This window comes from Orcinus orca, chromosome 13, assembly GCF_937001465.1.
Source record: "Orcinus orca chromosome 13, mOrcOrc1.1, whole genome shotgun sequence".
NCBI lineage: Eukaryota > Metazoa > Chordata > Mammalia > Artiodactyla > Delphinidae > Orcinus > Orcinus orca.
This window is the reverse complement of record NC_064571.1, coordinates 8,075,737-8,093,718: the sequence shown is the minus strand read 5'-3', so window position 1 is coordinate 8,093,718 and position 17,982 is coordinate 8,075,737. Positions and strand designations below refer to the sequence as shown.

General features: G+C 47.4%; 1 protein-coding gene across 12 annotated transcripts in view; it reads left to right on the top strand.

Annotated features, from left to right (window-relative positions):
* Positions 1–17,982, top strand: part of INPP4A (inositol polyphosphate-4-phosphatase type I A) — a 148,026-nt gene that overhangs the window by 60,114 nt on the left and 69,930 nt on the right. For all 12 annotated transcript variants that reach the window (XR_004475663.2, XR_004475662.2, XM_004277768.4 and 9 more), the window contains exons 2-4: positions 14,864–14,934; positions 15,864–16,072; positions 16,661–16,705. Coding sequence is in view for 10 of the 12 variants with exons in the window: in XM_004277768.4 (XP_004277816.1) it covers positions 15,967–16,072; positions 16,661–16,705 (151 nt within the window). In the remaining 2 variants the exon portion in view is untranslated. The remainder of the gene's footprint in view (positions 1–14,863; positions 14,935–15,863; positions 16,073–16,660; positions 16,706–17,982) is intronic.

The window sequence follows — 17,982 nt, the reverse complement described above, 5'->3', positions numbered from 1 at the left end:
ACTTGGGGGAACGGGAGGACGCAGGAGGTGACAGATTGATTGTCCCCTGCCGAGCGCAGGCCCAGTGCAGCCCTGGGTCGGCCTGTCTGTGTCTGCAGATGAGACTGTACAGCAACTGCAGCACATTTCTTACTATCCTGTGCTTGCCTTTCTAAGACACATCATTTTCCGGCAGTTAGGTACCAGCAACACTGAAATGATGTTCTGCAGCTCGCTCACATGTTAGGCCTCGTTCTTGGAGGCCCAGCCCAGGCCCGAGGCCCTCCTTGCACAGGGGCTAGAGCAGGAAGTGGGAGAGAGCTGGGTCCAAGGGGAAGGAGGAAGTGGCCTCCCCACAGGCTTTCTCCAGTACAGGGGGGGCCTGGGGCCACCCTCTGGAGAACAGAATCCCAAGGATGTCCAGCCCGAGGCACAGCCCTAGGGGTGGGGGCAGGGCCTCCTTCCACGCTCCCCTCTGACTGGGGCACCGTGGATTCCTCCCACCAGCCGTCGTGTCCTCATCTTACAGGCGAGGAAACCTCAGCACAGGGAAGGCGCCCTGTGGAGGTGACATGGCTCACAGTGGCTGACACCAGTGCCCGGGCTCCCTCACCAAGCCCCACCGCCTCCGGGAAGGGCCCTCCGTTCACACATTCCTTCCCAACAGCAGCCTGTAAGCCTAAATTTTAGGGACGTTATTAGAAAATGCGCTGACTATAAACTGAAGCACAGCAAAGTGCCATGGACCTGGGGGAAGAGCTGCGGTTGGAGAACCCAGGGAGGCTGCGGAGTTGTCCATGGGAAGAGGCTGAGCTGGAATGAAGGCCTTCCCGGCTCGCAGATGCCCCAGGAAGAATGTAGTGTGGACCCAACACGTGGGAGGTTAGGAAAGCCCAGGAGGGAAACTCAGCGTGTCACACGGAGGCCTTTGGTGCCAGGCCCTGTGTGGGCTGTCATGTGTTTCTCTGTGTACGTGCTTGCTCCTCAGGGCATCCCCTGGTGGTCGTGCTGTTATTCCTGTTTTACAGATTGTGAAACTGAGGCTGGGAGAAGCTCAGTAGCTCTGTCACTCATGCAGGAGGAGGGGTCTGAGGTGACATTAACTGAGCAGGTGCTTGGACTCACGGACCAGCTCTGGGCCGCTGCCAGTTGACCCAAGCATCCAGGTCCCAGAAGGGCAGGTGTCGAGAGCACTGTGGACCAGAGTGTCTGGGGCCTGGTGGGAGACACGGGGGGGCGCACAAGACAGCTCAGCCATTTTCCTGCCCAGCTTTTGTAAGTCATCTCAGAACCTTTATGAAGACGGGCTTTTCTGTTTAAGCTCACCTGATTCGGACTCTCCAACCTGCAGCACAAGGTCCTGTGTGTCAAGTATGGTTTTTTGGCCACGAGAGGGGTGCCCAGAACCCGCCCTCACCGTGGCAGAGAATGGGGCGGGGGCCAAGCCCAAGGCCTGCCTGTGTGCCCCCTCAGAGCCCTCCCAGGTGCCCTCCGCCCTGGTCTCTGTTCCCGGGGCCTCTGGCCTTTCCCGCCCAGTTAATACCTGAGCCTTTGCCACAGCCAGCATTCCTGGCTTTTTGTGGGGAGGAGGCATATTTGACTTTGTTTACAAAATTAAGATCTTTCCTAGGCAGTTGGCTTTTTCAAACAGAAAAGAAGGAAGCCCTGCTTGCTTCCACTATTCTTACGCATTTTTTTTAACATCTTTATTGGAGTATAATTGCTTTACAATGGTGTGTTAGTTTCTGCTGTATAACAAAGTGAATCAGCTATACTTATACATATATCCCCATATCCCCTCCCTCTTGCATCTCCCTCCCACCCCTCTAGGTGGTCACAAAGCACCGAGCTGATCTCCCTGTGCTATGCGGCTGCTTCCCACTAGCTATCTATTTTACGTTTGGTGGTGTACGTATGTCCATGCCACTCTCTCACTTCGTCCCAGCTTCCCCTCTCATGCACTTTAGGCTGGGGAGAGGCACGGGGGTGGGGGGTGGGGGTGGGGTGGAGCATCCAGTGGGCAGGGAAGTCCCCAAGGTGAGCAAATTAGAATAAAGGAGCCCTGACCCCCAGGGCCCCGCCCCCTGCCCCGCCTCCTGGAACCCACCCTGTGCTCTGCTTTTGGTGGTTCCTCCCCACCCCACAGCCCGTCTGGGCTTTGCATCAGGTGGCGGAGGTTTCCGTAGTGTAACGTCTCTTCTGTAAGCCTCCTCGGCAGCCTGCTCCTGATTTCTGCTTCAGGGAAGGTGTGGTTCCCCTCACCCTGGCAGCAGGCTTCTCCGACCACAGCCGTCCCGTCACTTGCCTTGCATCAGAACTTGATTGACAGCACTTACATTTCTGAGTCTTCCCGGAGAAGCACACATTCCTCCGTTCCAAATATAAGCCAGAGGCATTTTCTGCTCCATTGGCTGTTGCTCTGGAACATTCGCAATCCGGGCCTTCCTGGTCCTTGCCCGTATGCCGGCTTCTCCTTTGCTGGTGGCTGACCTGGGCAGATGCCCGGGAGCTGTTTGACACTGGGCGCTCTGAGCCTGCTCTCTGGCCAGCACCGCCTTCTCCCTGGAGTGCAGCCTCCAGTTTGCTGCTCACCCTTGCCCTTGGCCGTTGCAGAGACACTGCTCCTGTTTCTCTGTGTTGGCCTTGCCCATCCCTCTTCCCCCAGCTGCCATGACTCTGCCCATTCCATTTTTGTCATTGGCAGCTGCCCCCCAGCCACTGTGTGCCCGCCCCCAGGTTTGTACCCACGCCATGGAGTTTGCACCCACGCTGTTGTCATTCTCTTATTTGCTGGGCTTTAAGGAATTGGTGGCCCTGAAGTCCCCAGTGTATCAAGTTTCCTCTTGGGAGTAGACCAGGGAGCCCTGGGTGGCCTCAATTCCCAGTGGACTCCAGGGAACCCGTGGGACCAGAGGTTGATTTTGGTGGCGGTGGTGGGTCCCTTTTTCTCTCTTGGTTGGATTAACAGCTCTGAGGCCACCTCAAAGAACTTGCTTTCTCAACTAATATTAAGACCAGCCTCCACCTTAGGGTCTGTCTGGAGTGTTGAGGCCCAGGCCTCGCCAGGGGATATTGGGGTGGGAGAGGGGCAGGAGAGAAATCAGGGGGTCCCAAGCCTGACCTGGAGTTAGGGAGGGAATGACAGATTTGTCTGACTGACTACCTGCTGAAGTGGATTTTTTACTTCTCTGTGCTCCTCTCATTTTCTGGAGCTCTTCCTGCCACATGTGGGTGTTTTTCTCATGAACTGGGCTACCTCATCCAGAGCACAAAACATCATTCTTTCCCAAGCATTGTGCAGTAAGTTGTTTTTTTTCTTCTTCTTTTTTTACTATTCACTCTTTTCCTTTATGATTTCTTCTATGGTATTTAAAATCTCACAAGGGGAATTGCTGGGTCATATGGTAACTCTATGTTTAACCTTTTGAGCAACTGCTAGACTTTTCCAAAGTGACTGCACCACTTTACAGTCCATGAGCAATAGATGAAGGTTCTAATTTCTCTATATCCTCCCCAGCACTTGTTATCATCTGTCTTTTTTTTTTTTTAATCATAGCCATCTTGGAGTGTGCAAAGTAGTATCTCATCATGGTTTTGATCTACATTCCCCTGATGACAAATGACATTGAGCATCTTTTTTCTTTTAATTAATTAATTTTTATTTTTGGATGCATTGGGTCTTCATTGCTACGCGAGGACTTTCTCTAGTTGCGGCAATCAGGAGCTACTCTTCGTTGCATTGTGCAGGCCTTTCATTGCGGTGGTCTCTCTCATTGCGGAGCATGGGCTCTAGGCGCGCGGGCTCAGTAGTTGTGGCACATGGACTTAGCTGCTTTGCGGCATGTGGGATCTTCCTGGACCAGGGCTTGAACCCATGTCCCCTGCATTGGCAGGTGGATTCTTAACCACTGCACCACCAGGGAAGTCTCCACTGAGCATCATTTATTAGCCATTTGTATATCTTCTTCGGAAAAATGTCTCTTCAGATCCTTTGCCCATTTTTTTCTCTTTCTACACACACACACTGTATTTTATTTTTACAAGAGATAAATAAACTGACACCAAGCATTGTAAATGGATGACCACAACAAAAGCAACAATGATTGCAATTACCAAACACAAAACACACTCACACTATGTCATAATATTGACATTCAGCCCAGTAATCCTCCACTGTAATAGCTCCTTTACTTTGCAGTGAAAATTGATTTGTATATTTTTTGCCTCTGAGTCCTTGTGGATTGTTTTTTTGGTTTTTTTTAATTCAAACAGAAAGTCACAAAAATTATAATCATCCTCATCAGTTCACTCAGTCCCATGTAATTAATTTTTTTCATCTTGATCTTTTGTTAGCACTTTTATGAATTCATCAGTTTTCCATTAGAGTTCTGAAAATGCTTATTCATTCAGTTCAGCAGTATAGTCAGTTACCAGAAACCTGTACTTGTCAGTCTTTTCCATGAATTCCTTGAAGATGAAACCCTTTTATAGGAACATTTCTGCAAAAGCATCAGAGTACACCCAGAATTGTCTGTGACAAAAGACTTAAAAATGACCATGGTTAAAGATTTGATGAAAGTTCATAATAATGTAATTGACAAGGAAATTTAGTTATTTCTGAGATATACATTTTAAAGTAATAACTAGAATTATGACTTATAACATTATACCAGAACATATAAGATTTTTAGAAATTTCATGTAATGTCTGAAACATTTATATTAACATATTTCCATACAAGTAACCTAAAGAAAGTTTAGTATTAGTTGTATTTTTGTTTATTTTTTTATACTGCAGGTTCTTATTAGTCATCAGTTTTATACACATCAGTGTATACATGTCAATCCCAATCACCCAATTCAGCACACTACCATCCCCACCCCACCACGGTTTTCCCCCCTTGGTGTCCATACGTCTGTTCTCTACATCTCTGTCTCAATTTCTGCCCTGCAAACCAGTTCATCTGTACCATTTTTCTAGGTTCAGCATACATGCATTAATATACGATATTTGTTTTACTCTTTCTGACTTACTTCACTCTGTATGACAGTCTCTAGGTCCATCCACATCTCAACAAATGACTCAATTTCATTCCTTTTTATGGCTGCATAATATTCCATTGTGTATATGTACCACAACTTCTTTATCCATTCGTCTCTTGATGGGCATTTAGGTTGCTTCCATGACCTGGCTATTGTAAATAGTGCTGCAGTGAACATTGGGGTGCATGTGTCTTTTTGAATTATGGTTTTCTCTGGGTATATGCCCAGTAGTGGGATTGCTGGATCATATGGTAATTTTATTTTTAGTTTTTTGTTTGTTTTTGTTTTTTTGCGGTACCCGGGCCTCTCACTGTTGTGGCCTCTCCCGTTGCGGAGCACAGGCTCCGGACATGCAGGCTCCGGACGCGCAGGCTCAGCGGCCATGGCTCACGGGCCCAGCCGCTCCACAGCATGTGGGATCTTCCCGGACCAGGGCACGAACCCATGTCCCCTGCATCAGCAGGTGGACTCTCAACCACTGCGCCACCAGGGAAGCCCTATTTTTAGTTTTTTAAGGAACCTCCATACTGTTCTCCATAGTGGCTCTATCAGTTTACATTCCCACCAACAGTGCAAGAGGGTTCCCTTTTCTTCACACCCTCTCCAGCATTTGTTGTTTGTAGATTTTCTGATGATACCCATTCTAACTGGTGTGAAGTGATACCTCATTGTAGTTTTGATTTGCATTTCTCTAATAATTAGTGATGTTGAGCAGCTTTTCATGTGCTTCTTGGCCATCTGTATGTCTTCTTTGGAGAAATGTCTATTTGGGTCTTCTTGGATTGGGTTGTTTGTTTCTTTAATATTGAGCTGCATGAGCTGTTTATATATTTTGGAGATTAATCCTTTGTCTGTTGATTCATTTGCAAATATTTTCTCCCATTCTGAGGGTTGTCTTTTGGTCTTGTTTATGGTTTCCTTTGCTGTGCAAAAGCTTTGAAGTTTCATTAGGTTCCATTTGTTTATTTTTGTTTTATTTCCATTACTCTAGGAGGTGGATCAAAAAAGACCTTGCTGTGATTTATGTCAAAGAGTGTTCTTCCTATGTTTTCTTCTAAGAGTTTGATAGTGTCCGGTCTTACATTTAGGTCTTTAATCCATTTTGAGTTAATTTTTGTGTATGGTGTTAGGGAGTGTTCTAATTTCATTCTTTTACATGTAGCTGTCCAGTTTTCCCAGCACCACTTATTGAAGAGACTGTCTTTTCTCCACTGCATATCTTTGCCTCCTTTATCATAGATTAGTTGACCATAGGTTTGTGGGTTTATCTCTGGGCTTTCTATCTTGTTCTATTGATCTATGTTTCTGTTTTTGTGCCAGTACCATATTGTCTTGATTACTGTAGCTTTGTAGTATAGTCTGAAGTCAGGGAGTCTGATTCCTCCAGCTCCGGTTTTTTCCCTCAAGACTGCTTTGGCTATTTGGGGTCTTTTGTGTCTCCATACACATTTTAAGATTTTTTGTTCTAGTCCTGTAAAAAATGCCATTGGTAATTTGATAGGGATTGCATTGAATCTGTAGATTGCTTTGGGTAGTATAGTCATTTTCACAATATTGATTCTTGCAGTCCAAGAACATGGTATATCTCTCCATCTGTTGGTATCATCTTTAATTTCTTTCATCAGTGTCTTATAGTTTTCTGCATACAGGTCTTTTGTCTCCCTAGGTAGGTTTATTCCTAGGTATTTATTCTTTTTGTTGCAGTGGTAAATGGGAGTGTTCCCTTAATTTATCTTTCAGATTTTTCATCATAACTGTATAGGAATGCAAGAGATTTCTGTGCATTCATTATGTATCCTGCAACTTTACCAAATTCATTGATTAGCTCTAGTAGTTTTCTGGTGGGATCTTTAGGATAATCTATGTATAGTATCGTGTCATCTGCAAACAGTGACAATTTTACTTCTTCTTTTCCAATTTGTATTCCTTTTATTTCTTTTTCTTCTCTGATTGCCATGGCTAGGACTTCCAAAACTGTGTTGAATAATAGTGGTAAGAGTGGACATCCTTGTCTCATTCCTGATCTTAGAGGAAATGCTTTCAGTTTTTCACCATTGAGAATGATGTTTCCTGTGGGTTTGTCATATATGGCCTTTATTATGTTGAGGTAGGTTCCCTCTATGCCCACTTTCTGGATAGTTTTTTATCATAAATAGGTGTTAAATTTTGTCAAAAGCTTTTTCTGCATCTATTGAGATGATCATATGGTTTTTTCCCTTTAATTTGTTAATATGGTGTATCACATATATTGATTTGCGTATATTGAAGAATTCTTGCATCCCGGGGATAAATCCCACTTGATCATAGTGTATGATCCTTTTAATGTGTTGTTTATTCTGTTTGGTAGTATTTTGTTGAGGATTTTTGCATCTATGTTCATCAGTGATATTGGTCTGTAATTTTCTTTTTTTGTAGTATCTTTGTCTGGTTTTGGTATCAGGGTGATGGTGGCCTCATAGAATGAGTTTGGGAGTGTTCCTTCCTCTGCAAGTTTTGGAAGAGTTTGAGAAGGATGGGTGTTAGCTCTTCTCTAAATGTTTGATAGAAGCCATCTGGTCCTGGACTTTTGTTTGTTGGAAGATTTTTCATCGCAGTTTCAATTTCATTACTTGCGATTGGTCTGTTCATATTTTCTGTTTCTTCCTGGTTCAGTCTGGGAAGGTTATACCTTTCTAAGAATTTGTCCATTTCTTCCAGGTTGTCCATTTTATTGGCATAGAATTGCTTGTAGTAGTCTCTTAGGATGCTTTGTATTTCTTCAGTGTCTGTTGTAACTTCTCCTTTTTCATTTCTAATTTTGTTGATTTGAGTCCTCTCCCTCTTTTTCTTGATGAGTCTGGCTAATGGTTTATCAATTTTGTTTATCTTCTCAAAGAACCAGCTTTTAGTTTTATTGATCTTTGCTATTGTTTTCTTTGTTTCTATTTCATTTATTTCTGCTCTGATCTTTATGATTTCTTTCCTTCTGCTAACTTTGGGTTTTGTTTGTTCTTCTTCCTCTAGTTCCTTTAGGTATAAAGTTAGATTGTTTACTTGAGATTTTTCTTGTCTCTTGAGGTAGGCTTGTATAGCTATAAACTTCCCTCTTAGAACTGCTTTTGCTGCATCCCATAAGTTTTGGATCATTGTGTTTTCATTGTCATTTGTCTCTAGGTATTTTTTGATTTCCTCTTTGATTTCTTTAGTGATCTCTTGGTTGTTTAGTAACATATTGTTTAGCCTCCATGTGTCTGTGTTTTTTACGTTTTTTTCCCTGTAATTCATTTCTAATCTCATAACATTGTGGTCAGAAAAGATGCTTGATATGATTTCAATTTTCTTAAATTTACTGAGGCTTGATTTGTGACCCAAGATGTGATCTATCCTGGAGAATGTTCCGTGTGCACTTGAGAAGAAAGTGTAATCTGCTGTTTTTGGATGGACTGTCCTATAAATATCAAATCTATCTGGTCTGTTGTGTCATTTAAAGCTTCTGTTTCCTTATTTATTTTCATTTTGGGTGATCTGTCCATTGGTGTAAGTGAGGTGTTAAAGTCCCCCACTATTATTGTGTTACTGTCGATTTCCTCTTTTATAGCTGTTAGCAATTGCCTTATGTATTGAGGTGCTCCTATGTTGGGTGTATATATATTTATAATTGTTATTTCTTCTTCTTGGATTGATCCCTTGATCATTATGTAGTGTCCTTCTTTGTCTCTTGTAACATTCTTTATTTTAAAGTCTATTTTATCTGATATGAGTATAGCTACTCCAGCTTTCTTTTGATTTCCATTTGCGTGGAATATCTTTTTCCATCCCCTCGGTTTCAGTCTGTATGTGTCCCTAGGTCTGAAGTGGGTCTCTTGTAGACAGCATATATATGGGTCTTGTTTTTGTATCCATTCAGCAAGCCTGTGTCTTTTGGTTGGAGCATTTAATCCATTCACGTTTGTGAATGGATTGTCCATTTTATTGGCATAGAGGTAATTATCAATATGTATGTTCCTATGACCATTTTTCTTAATTGTTTTGGGTTTGTTTTTGTAGGTCCTTTTCTTCTCTTGTGTTTCCCACTTAGAGAAGTTCCTTTAGCATTTGTTGTAGAGCTGGTTTGGTGGTGCTGAATTCTCTTAGCTTTTGCTTGTCTATAAAGCTTTTGATTTCTCCATCGAATCTGAATTATATCCTTGCTGGGTAGAGTAATGCTGGTTGTGCGTTCTTCCCTTTCATCACTTTAAGTATATCATGCCACTCCCTTCTGGCTTGTAGAGTTTCTGCTGAGAAATCAGCTGTTAACCTTTTGGGAGTTCCCTTGTATGTTATTTTTTGTTCTTCCCTTTGTGCAGTAAGTTTTAACTTGTGGTTGTAATTTTTATTTTATTTATTTTTAAAATATTTATTTCTGTCTGTGTTGGGTCTTTGTTGCTGCGTGTGGGCTTTCTCTAGTTGCAGAGAACGGGGGCCACTCTTCGTTGTGGTGCGCGGGCTTCTCATTGCGGTGGCTTCTCTTGTTGTGGAGCATCGGCTCTAGGCACAGGCTTTAGTAGTTGTGGCGTGTGGACTTAGTGGTTCGCGGGCTCTAGAGCGCAGGCTCAGTAGTAGTGGCGCACGGGCTTAGTTGCTCCGCGGCATGTGAGATCTTCCCGGACCAGGGCTCAAACCCGTGTTCCCTGCACTCGCAGGCAGATTCTTAACCACTGCACCACCAGGGAAGCCCTTGTAATTTTTATTTTCATCGTAACCATTTATTGAGTGCCTGGAAAGCACCAGACTTTAGTCAAAGTAACTCTCATTAGCTGCTGTAACAACCACCTACCCCCCAGTCTCCCACAGCACAGGTTTATTTCTTAGTCAGGTTAAGCTCATCGTGTGTGGGGAAGTGGTGCGGTGGGGGCTCTGCCCGCCCCACAGTCTGGGGACCTAGTTTCCTTCCATGAGTGACCCCACCTTACCCTGGGGCCGTGGAATCGCCCAGCAGGCCCCTGCACATAGCAGGGAGTCCAGGGAAGAGGGGATCCCATGACCACGTCACTGTCCGCATCTAAGCGGTTGTACCTCCTTCTGCAGTGGTCGCACGCCGCTGGAGGGACCAGTCCGTCAGTGAGCCTGGTGGCAGGTGTGGTCTGCCGTGGACCCTGATGGTTTGTTACTTGGTAGGTGCTTGTTCGCCCCCTCATCTATGTTTAGGCTTGAGCTAGGCGCCCAGGAGGGTATGGAGGAAGCAAGGACTTCAGGTCGAGACACAGGTGCTGGCTGGCTCTCCTGCTGCCACACAGGAAGTGCATCGTCCTGAGGTGCAGACCGCCTGGTGGGTTAGCAAGCCTCTGTGAGGAAAGGTTAGCAAACTCTGGTTTGGCTGCGTGGTGTCTGTAAGCCAATACGCGAGAGCCAAGTGCTGGCAGGAACGGAAGGGCTGCTTTGTTCAGGAGGCTGCTAACCTGTGGAGATGGGGGACTTGTGTCCAGAAACCAACTCCAGAGATTCTGCTCGACCATGAAAGTTTTTAAAGAAGAATCATTTGGGGAGGGGCTCAGAGTCTTCTTTATCTTCCACCGTGTGCAGACTTTCTTCTGATTGGCTGGTGGTGAGGTGACAGGGCAGTGCTCTAGGAATCTGGTGCTCAGCCAGAAGTTACCATCCTCCACCTGGGTGGGGTCTTAGTTCCTGCAGAAGAACTCAGAGATATTTTGTTATATATATACCTTGAGGGGGAACCAGGACCCTGCCCCAAGGCTGCACTGTTGTGTCCTGACTGCTTCTCCCTTGTCTCTAGTCCTTCCCTTCCCTGATGAGCAGCTGTTTGAATCTGCCCTTTGGAGCTCCGGGAAGGTCAAGGAGGCTGAATGAAGCCCATTTCCTACAAACAAGAAACAGGGGACACGGAAAGGACTTGTACCCAGCAGGGCCCCACCGGGTCCTGATCCATTGCAGAAGGGCTGTTGGCTGGAGGGGAGGCTTCCTGCAGGAAGGGGCAGCTGTCTCTCTCGGGTTATAACCAGTGATTTTCGGTGCCAGTGATCAGTGTGACACCTCATCCATCAGTGACCGTGGCCGTCCTGGATTGGGGGCTTTGAGAGAAAGCGCTTCCTCTTTCTGACTTGTGAAGTAGCCGCCTCCTCAAGGGCTGCTCTGACTCAGCTTTCGTCTGACCTTCCCTCTTGGAGAGCAGAGCACTGGGAAGGGTTGCCCTTGGCCCGTTTGCTGCCCACAGCAGTGACAGCGGTAGGGTGGGGAGGGCTGGGATGGCAGGGAGAGAGCCAGTGGTACGGGGGCTTCTGGCTTTGGGTTGATGCCAGTAGCTCATCCTTTACCTTCACTTGACCTTGAGGAAGTCACCCTGCCTGGATTTCCATGCTCATCCATGCAACTCCTTTTTAAGATGATTTTGAGAAGACCCCAGTGTTCTGACAGATACCAGTGGAGCTGGCCTCCCCCCTCAACTCCTGCTCAGCAGAGGTTACTGAGCCAGAAGGGCCTCCAGACCCCTGTCAGGCCTGAGACACCTTGTTCTGTGGAGGAGGAGGGCAGGCCTTCCCGAGACCGGTTCCTCTAGAAGCTTCCGACAGTCACTGGTGCCCCTCAGGAACCCCATGAAGCCGTGTGGGTCATAGCGTCCTCTCCGTGGCCTTGGTGGTGCTCCCTCGGCCACATCTCCCTGCCCCCACTGGGCAGCAGGACGTCATCGGCTTTGCTGCTGATTTGATGGAAGGGGTCACACGTCTCCCACAGAGTCAGGAGCCGAAGCAGTTAGTTTCATGAGTTACTGCTTCTCTCCTGCCCCGAAGAAAAAAATTCCAGTCTCCTCAACAACTCCCACACCCTCTCTGTCCTCTTTAAGTCATTTTTCTGGCTAATGAGCTCTGGCCTTCAAACGGGGCTAGGAGGAAAACCAGGGAGCTTGGGAATATCTGAATCCTCGGCGAATTACCCTCAATTAATGAGACTAATGAAGGGAAGTCTAGTTCAGCCGTGCAAGTCAGTGTCGTGTCCTGGGTCCTGATGACTTGAATCGCAGATCCTAATTAGATGCCCCCAAATAACCACGAGGGCCTTCTAAGGTCCTCGTGAACTAAAAGCTTCTCTGGTCTGTGAATTCTGTTACGTGTAAAATTAGCCTGTAGATGTTCCCCTTCAAGCATTTCTGTCCCCAGAGTCTCCAGGGGAAGGGATGGGCTGGTGGGGACCCTGCAAGGGCAGGCGGGTGCGGAGCCTCCCTTGGGCTGGCGGGATGTTGGGGTACAGATGTTGTCCTCTGTTAGGTGGCATGTCTCCACTGTCCCGAGTGAAGGGGGGCGACAGCAGCTCACTAACAAGCTGAGCAGGGCAGCCAGGCTGGGCAAGGGGATGCCGGGGACATGCAGGGAAAGGTCATGCTCCGGGTGCCACCTCTACCTCTGGCGTGGCGGCAGCTTTCAGTGACGCGGGAGGATGGCAGTAAGCTGAGAAAGACAACGTTTCCCCGTGGTCACGCCCCCAAACGTGGCCATCGTCTTGGTGTGGTCTCCTGCTGGCTCTGTCCCGTCTTTTTAAACGGCTTTAACCAGAGAACAGGTAGAACGTTTCATTAAAGACACACAAGATGCAGAACTGACATAAACACTTTTTCATGTTGTGTTGTCTTTATTATAGTCGTTAAAGGAATCAGCCTTTTTATTGGGTATAAAGATCATTTCATATACAGCTCAGTGCCTTTCCCCACGGTGAAGTGACTCACGGAAGCAGCGCCCGCACGAGGAGACAGCACACAGCAGAGCCCGCAAGCCTCCTCCCGCCCTCCCCCGTCAGTCCTGCCCCTCAGAGACACCCCTGTCCTGACTCTGACACCACAGACTCGTTTGGCCAGTGCCCGAACCTCATAGAGGTGGAATCGCCTAGAACATGCTCTCGTGGGTCTGGGTTTCCCCCTTGACATTGTCCCTAAGAGTCATCTGTGTTGTTTTGTCCATTCTACTGTTGATGGACACTTGGATTGGTTCTAGTTTTTGAATATTATAAATGTTACTGCTTTAAGTGTTGTTTTTTTTTTGTTTTTTAGAGTTATTTTTTTATTTGGTCGCACTGTGCGGCTTGCAGGATCTTAGTTCCCCAGCCAGAGATTGAACCCGGGCCCTGGCAGTGAAAGTACCAAGTCCTAACCACTGGAATTCCACCAGGGAGTTCCCAGCTTTAAGTGTTCTTTGCAGCTTTTTTTTTTTTGGTGACCCTAAGTGTGCGTTTCTGTTAGCAATTGCACTCTGAGTTACACACCAGGTCACGTTCAGTGTGGGTAGGTACTGCCAGTTTTCCAGCATCTTACACTCCACTAGCAGTGTATCAGGGCCCCATTTATTCTGTCCACATCTTTGCTAGCACGTGGTACTGTCTGTCTGTTTCATTTTAGCTATTCTAGTGGGTACGCAGAGGTATCTCATGGTTACAATTAGCATTGTCCTGATGACTAATGAGGTTGAAGGACTTCTTATGTGTGTTGCCTTTATTATGATCATTTTAACATCCATATGGTAGTGTTTCTTATAGATGTTCCAGAATGCACTTATCTGTAGCTGGGCATTTAGATTGGTTCCAGTGTTTGTCATGACAAGCAATGCTACAAGTAGCATCTCTGGACCACTGGCCAGAATTTTGTTATTGTTTACAGATTCTGATAAATAATGTCAATTGGTTTCTGAAATGCTCGAACCTCTCTAAAATGTTATCAGCAGTATAGGAGAGCCCTACAGAGTTTCCCCTAGTTCTGCCAGCAAAGCACATTCTCATTAGAAGAACAAACAAACCTCTTTTAGACCCTCCTTTAGGTAACGAAAGGTGTATTTAGCATTGCTTTCCTCATTATGATTGAGTTTGGTCACTTTTCCAAAGTATTTCCTACATGTATCCCTCTTTTATGAATTCATACCTTTTGCCACTTGCATTTTTAGTGAGTTGTTTTTTTTGTCAAGTTGTGTAAACATTATTGTAAAATACGGATATTAGTACTGCAAGTACTTTCCCAGTCTGTTCCACTGCCATTGCATAGTTTTGACTTGTATGCCTTTTGATGTCAGCAGACTGGTGAGTCTTCCCCATGGTGACTTCTTCGGGGCCTCCCCAGCCAGGCTACTGCCCTCTCTGCTGAGGTGCCCAAGGCCCCTGGGTGCCCCAGTGGGAGGGGGAGGAACACAGCCTGCAGGGGGTGTCGGGTTTGTCTGAGGGCTGTGCGCACTGATCCTCCTGCCGTCTCCACCACGGACTCCGGAAGTTTCAGATGCTCTCGCTCTGGGCCCTGCGGTCTGCCCTACCGCCCCCAGCAGTGCTGGACCGAGTCGGAGCCTGGGTGGTGGGATCCGCGGGAAGGCGCGCAGGGGCCAGGCAGCAGCGGTGGGCTGGGAGCTAGGTGGCGTTTGCAGAGCCCGCTCCCATTCTCGCGCATTTGCTTCCCACTGCAGCCCCGTGAGGTGGGTACAACCACCTTCATCTCAGACACCAAAGAGCAGAGCCTCAGAGGCACCCAGGTTCTCCCAGGGCCTGACATTTCTGAGCAGGAGGCCTGGGCCTCGGGCTCTTTATCTCCTCCTTTCCCTGAATCACATCCCAGCTGCCCAGCAGGCCCTTTAGACCTGTCCCCACTTCCCCTGGATCACCCCAGGGCGGGGGAGAGGAATGGGCACTTTCCGCTTCTCATCCTTTGGGGCTTTGTGCAAAACCTTTGTTTTTGAGCCAAAAGGTTAGATTGGGGTGTGAAGCTCAAAGGAACATGTAGTAGCTCTTGGCTTCCCCACATTTCTAGGCATTAAAATTATAACATACATCAGTACATTATAATAAGCATTCTCAAGAACTTCATGTTTGACTGGCTTGTTAAGTTTATAATTTTCTATTTTTAGATGATGGATTTGGACGTGCTTCTATGAAGAAATGCCACGTGTCTCTACTGGTCCAAGAACGAACATGCCCAGTAAGTTAGTTGCTGGGTGAATTAACCCAAGAGTGGGAACACAGGCCCTTCTGGTGCAAAGGCATTGATGCACTTTGAGAAGACAGGGGCGTCTGGATATATGGGGACCTTTGAGAGGGGTTATTAGTCTAATTATCTTAACTCCTAAAGGTTGCTTCCTTCCGGAGACAGCAGGGATTGTAGCATATAGGGTTAGAAGAATATGTGAAACTCACTCCTTGCTGGATAACCCACTTCTCAGAGCAGAAAGTGAGTTCTGTGCTGGGCCGGAGCATCTGTGTGGCTCAGCCTGCAGTGGCCCTTTGCCCAGAGACCTCCGTATCCACAGCACAGCACTATCCACTGAGGCGTAGATTGTCGCGTTTTGTGGGAAAGAAAGCCTGAGTCTGACACACGTGAAATTCCTGTACCCCTGGGAGGGAGAGAGCAAGGTTGGAGACATGTCTCCGGTCTCCACTGTTCTGCTGTGCTGTCCTGGCCAGTGGGTACCAGACCTCTTCTTGCGTCTCTTATCTTTCTAACAGAGACGGTAGTCAGCTGATTTATGATTGTGAAGAGTCTCTGAGGATTGCCCGTGGAAAAACATAATAAAGCAAACAAGAAAATATCAAAGGCCATAGTTTATGATTAGATCTAAGCCATCATTTAATGTGGCATGTCTCTGTTGAAGAGAACATGATTTCTTTACGGGATCCCACGGACGGACCGTGCTGGTGTGTGAGTACAGAGGAGGTGACTAGACGGGGCCTAGCTCATCGGCCTCTCCGTCCTGGCTCTCCAACTGCCAGAGGACCCTGGCTTTGCTGCATCTTGTCCGTGTAGGTCAACGTGCTCTCTCCATGAGAGCACAGTGTCTCTTCGTCACCATCCCTGTTTTTTGTTGTTGTTTGTTTTTTTAAAAAAAAACCGTGTTTGTTTTTATTTCTTAGGACTACTGCCACCTTAGGGGACTAGGGCTTGATGACAGCTCTTCCCGGGGAATCAGGCGTGGTCTGACCCAGGAACAGGAAGCACATCATCACCAATGACATCATGACAGCAAGAGAGCACAGCCCTCGCCATGGCACCAGGGCCCGTGCGATGCAGCGGGCTTCTACCGTCGATGTGGCAGCCGACATGCTTGGCCTCTCTCTGGCAGGTGAGCCTCACCGGGCCTGCCCGCGGGTCCCATACTGTGGCGGCGCTGGGAGGGCCAGGCCTGGCATCCCTCTGCTTGAACTGGAATAGAGGGAAGTCAGCCCTCTTCCTGGGAACTGCTTCCACTGGAACCTGCCCGCCATCAGTTTTCCAGTTTGCGTGGGCACCTCCAGGACTCATTTGCCAATAGATAACGTGGGAATGTCCACAGTGCCTGTCTGGCAAGTGCCCAGACCATAATAAAAGCCCTTTGTGTTGTGAGTGTACAGACCCAAGTGGGAGGGGGTTTGGTCTCGGGGTCAGAGACTTCTTAGGAATCTCAAAATAAAATGTTTAGAAAACAAAGAAATCATCTCATATAACAGTTTGTGAGGGAAAAGAAAGCAGAGCGTTGGGTTTTTCTTCCCAGTTTTATTGAGAAGTAATTGACATATATCACTGTAAGTTTAAGATGTACAGCTTGATGGTTTAATTTATACATATTGTGAAATGATTGCCACCAGTGTGTCGAGTTTTTTGCATCCAATCTGAAAGCGGGGAAAAGTTTCTTAAGGGTGATTTTTTTTTCTGTCATTTCTTTTTTATCCAGGAAGTATACAGGATCCAGACGAGCCCATTTTAGAATTCAGCTTAGGTAGGTGTCTTTTAAACTTTCTTGTCTTAAAATAGACGTTGCTTAAAAACAAAAACAAACACTCCACGACTGGCAGGAGTCTGTCTCGGAGATCTTGCTGCTGCCACTGCTGCTGCTCAAGTGCTTCTGAGGACGTGAAGTTCTGAGGCTGTTGGGAACCTCCTGTGGGTGGGAGGGAACCTCAGGGGGCTGCCTGCCTGCCTGCGGGGCTCGTGTCTCCTCATCAAGTGCTCCCTGCCGGCTGGCAGTGGGGAGGGGCGGGAGGTAAGCCCACCCAGAGCCGCAAAGACAGCCTCCCCTCCCCTCTCCTACCCCCGGCAGGAAACGGGGCTTAGGGCCAGCGTTGTCCACCCGCCACCACAAGGCCCTGTGGGGTTGCATTTAGCTCTCTAGCCCTCGGATCCCAGCTCCACGCACGGAGGAGCTGACCCCTGATGCTGTCCCTCTCACGAGCATCAGATGAGAGAGTGTGCCAACCACTGCCGTGGGCTGTACTGGCTCCGGGGTCGGGCAGTGTGGCTCATCGCAGAAGGTTCTGCTCCAAGGCCCGACACTCTTTAGCGTCCCTCTCCCCTTGTCCGTGGAAGTCTGCCGAGTGGCACGCGCCCACCTCACCCTCCCTACCCTTCTTCCTCTCGTCCTAATTCTGTTGGGCTTATTCCTCCGGGATGGAGGCTGTCTCTGGAGAAGGTAAACCACCCACTCGCCACCACCCCCAAAGAGACACAGAGATGCTGGCCTGGAACCCAGCCACAGTAGGCCGGCCAGCCCCCCCATTCACTGTCGCGGAGCCCGCGGAGCCCACCATACACCTCAGCCTCCTGATACCACATACTTAGAAACAAATGGACTTTTATTTGTGCTCGCAGAGATTGGTGCATGTATGTTGATTGCAGCTTTATTTGTAATATCCAGCACTGGTAACAACGTCCATCAGCAGGAAGATTAACTATGTTACATGCATACTACAGACAGCTGCTCAGCAGGGAAAAGGACCTATCACTGGTACACACACACCATGGGTGCATCTCAAAAGCACTGTGCAAAGTGAAAGAAGCCGTAATAAGAGGCTGTGTGTTGTATAATTCCATTTATGTGAAACTCAGAAGGATGAATCTGTAGTGAGAGAAAACAGTCTAATGGTTATCTGGGAGTGAGGACTGGCTGGAAAGGGGCACAGGGAGCCCTTTGGGGTGATGGAGATGCTCTGTGTCTGGACAGTGGTGGTGTGTCTATGGGTGTGTATGCTGATCAAAACTCACTGAGTGCTGTACTTA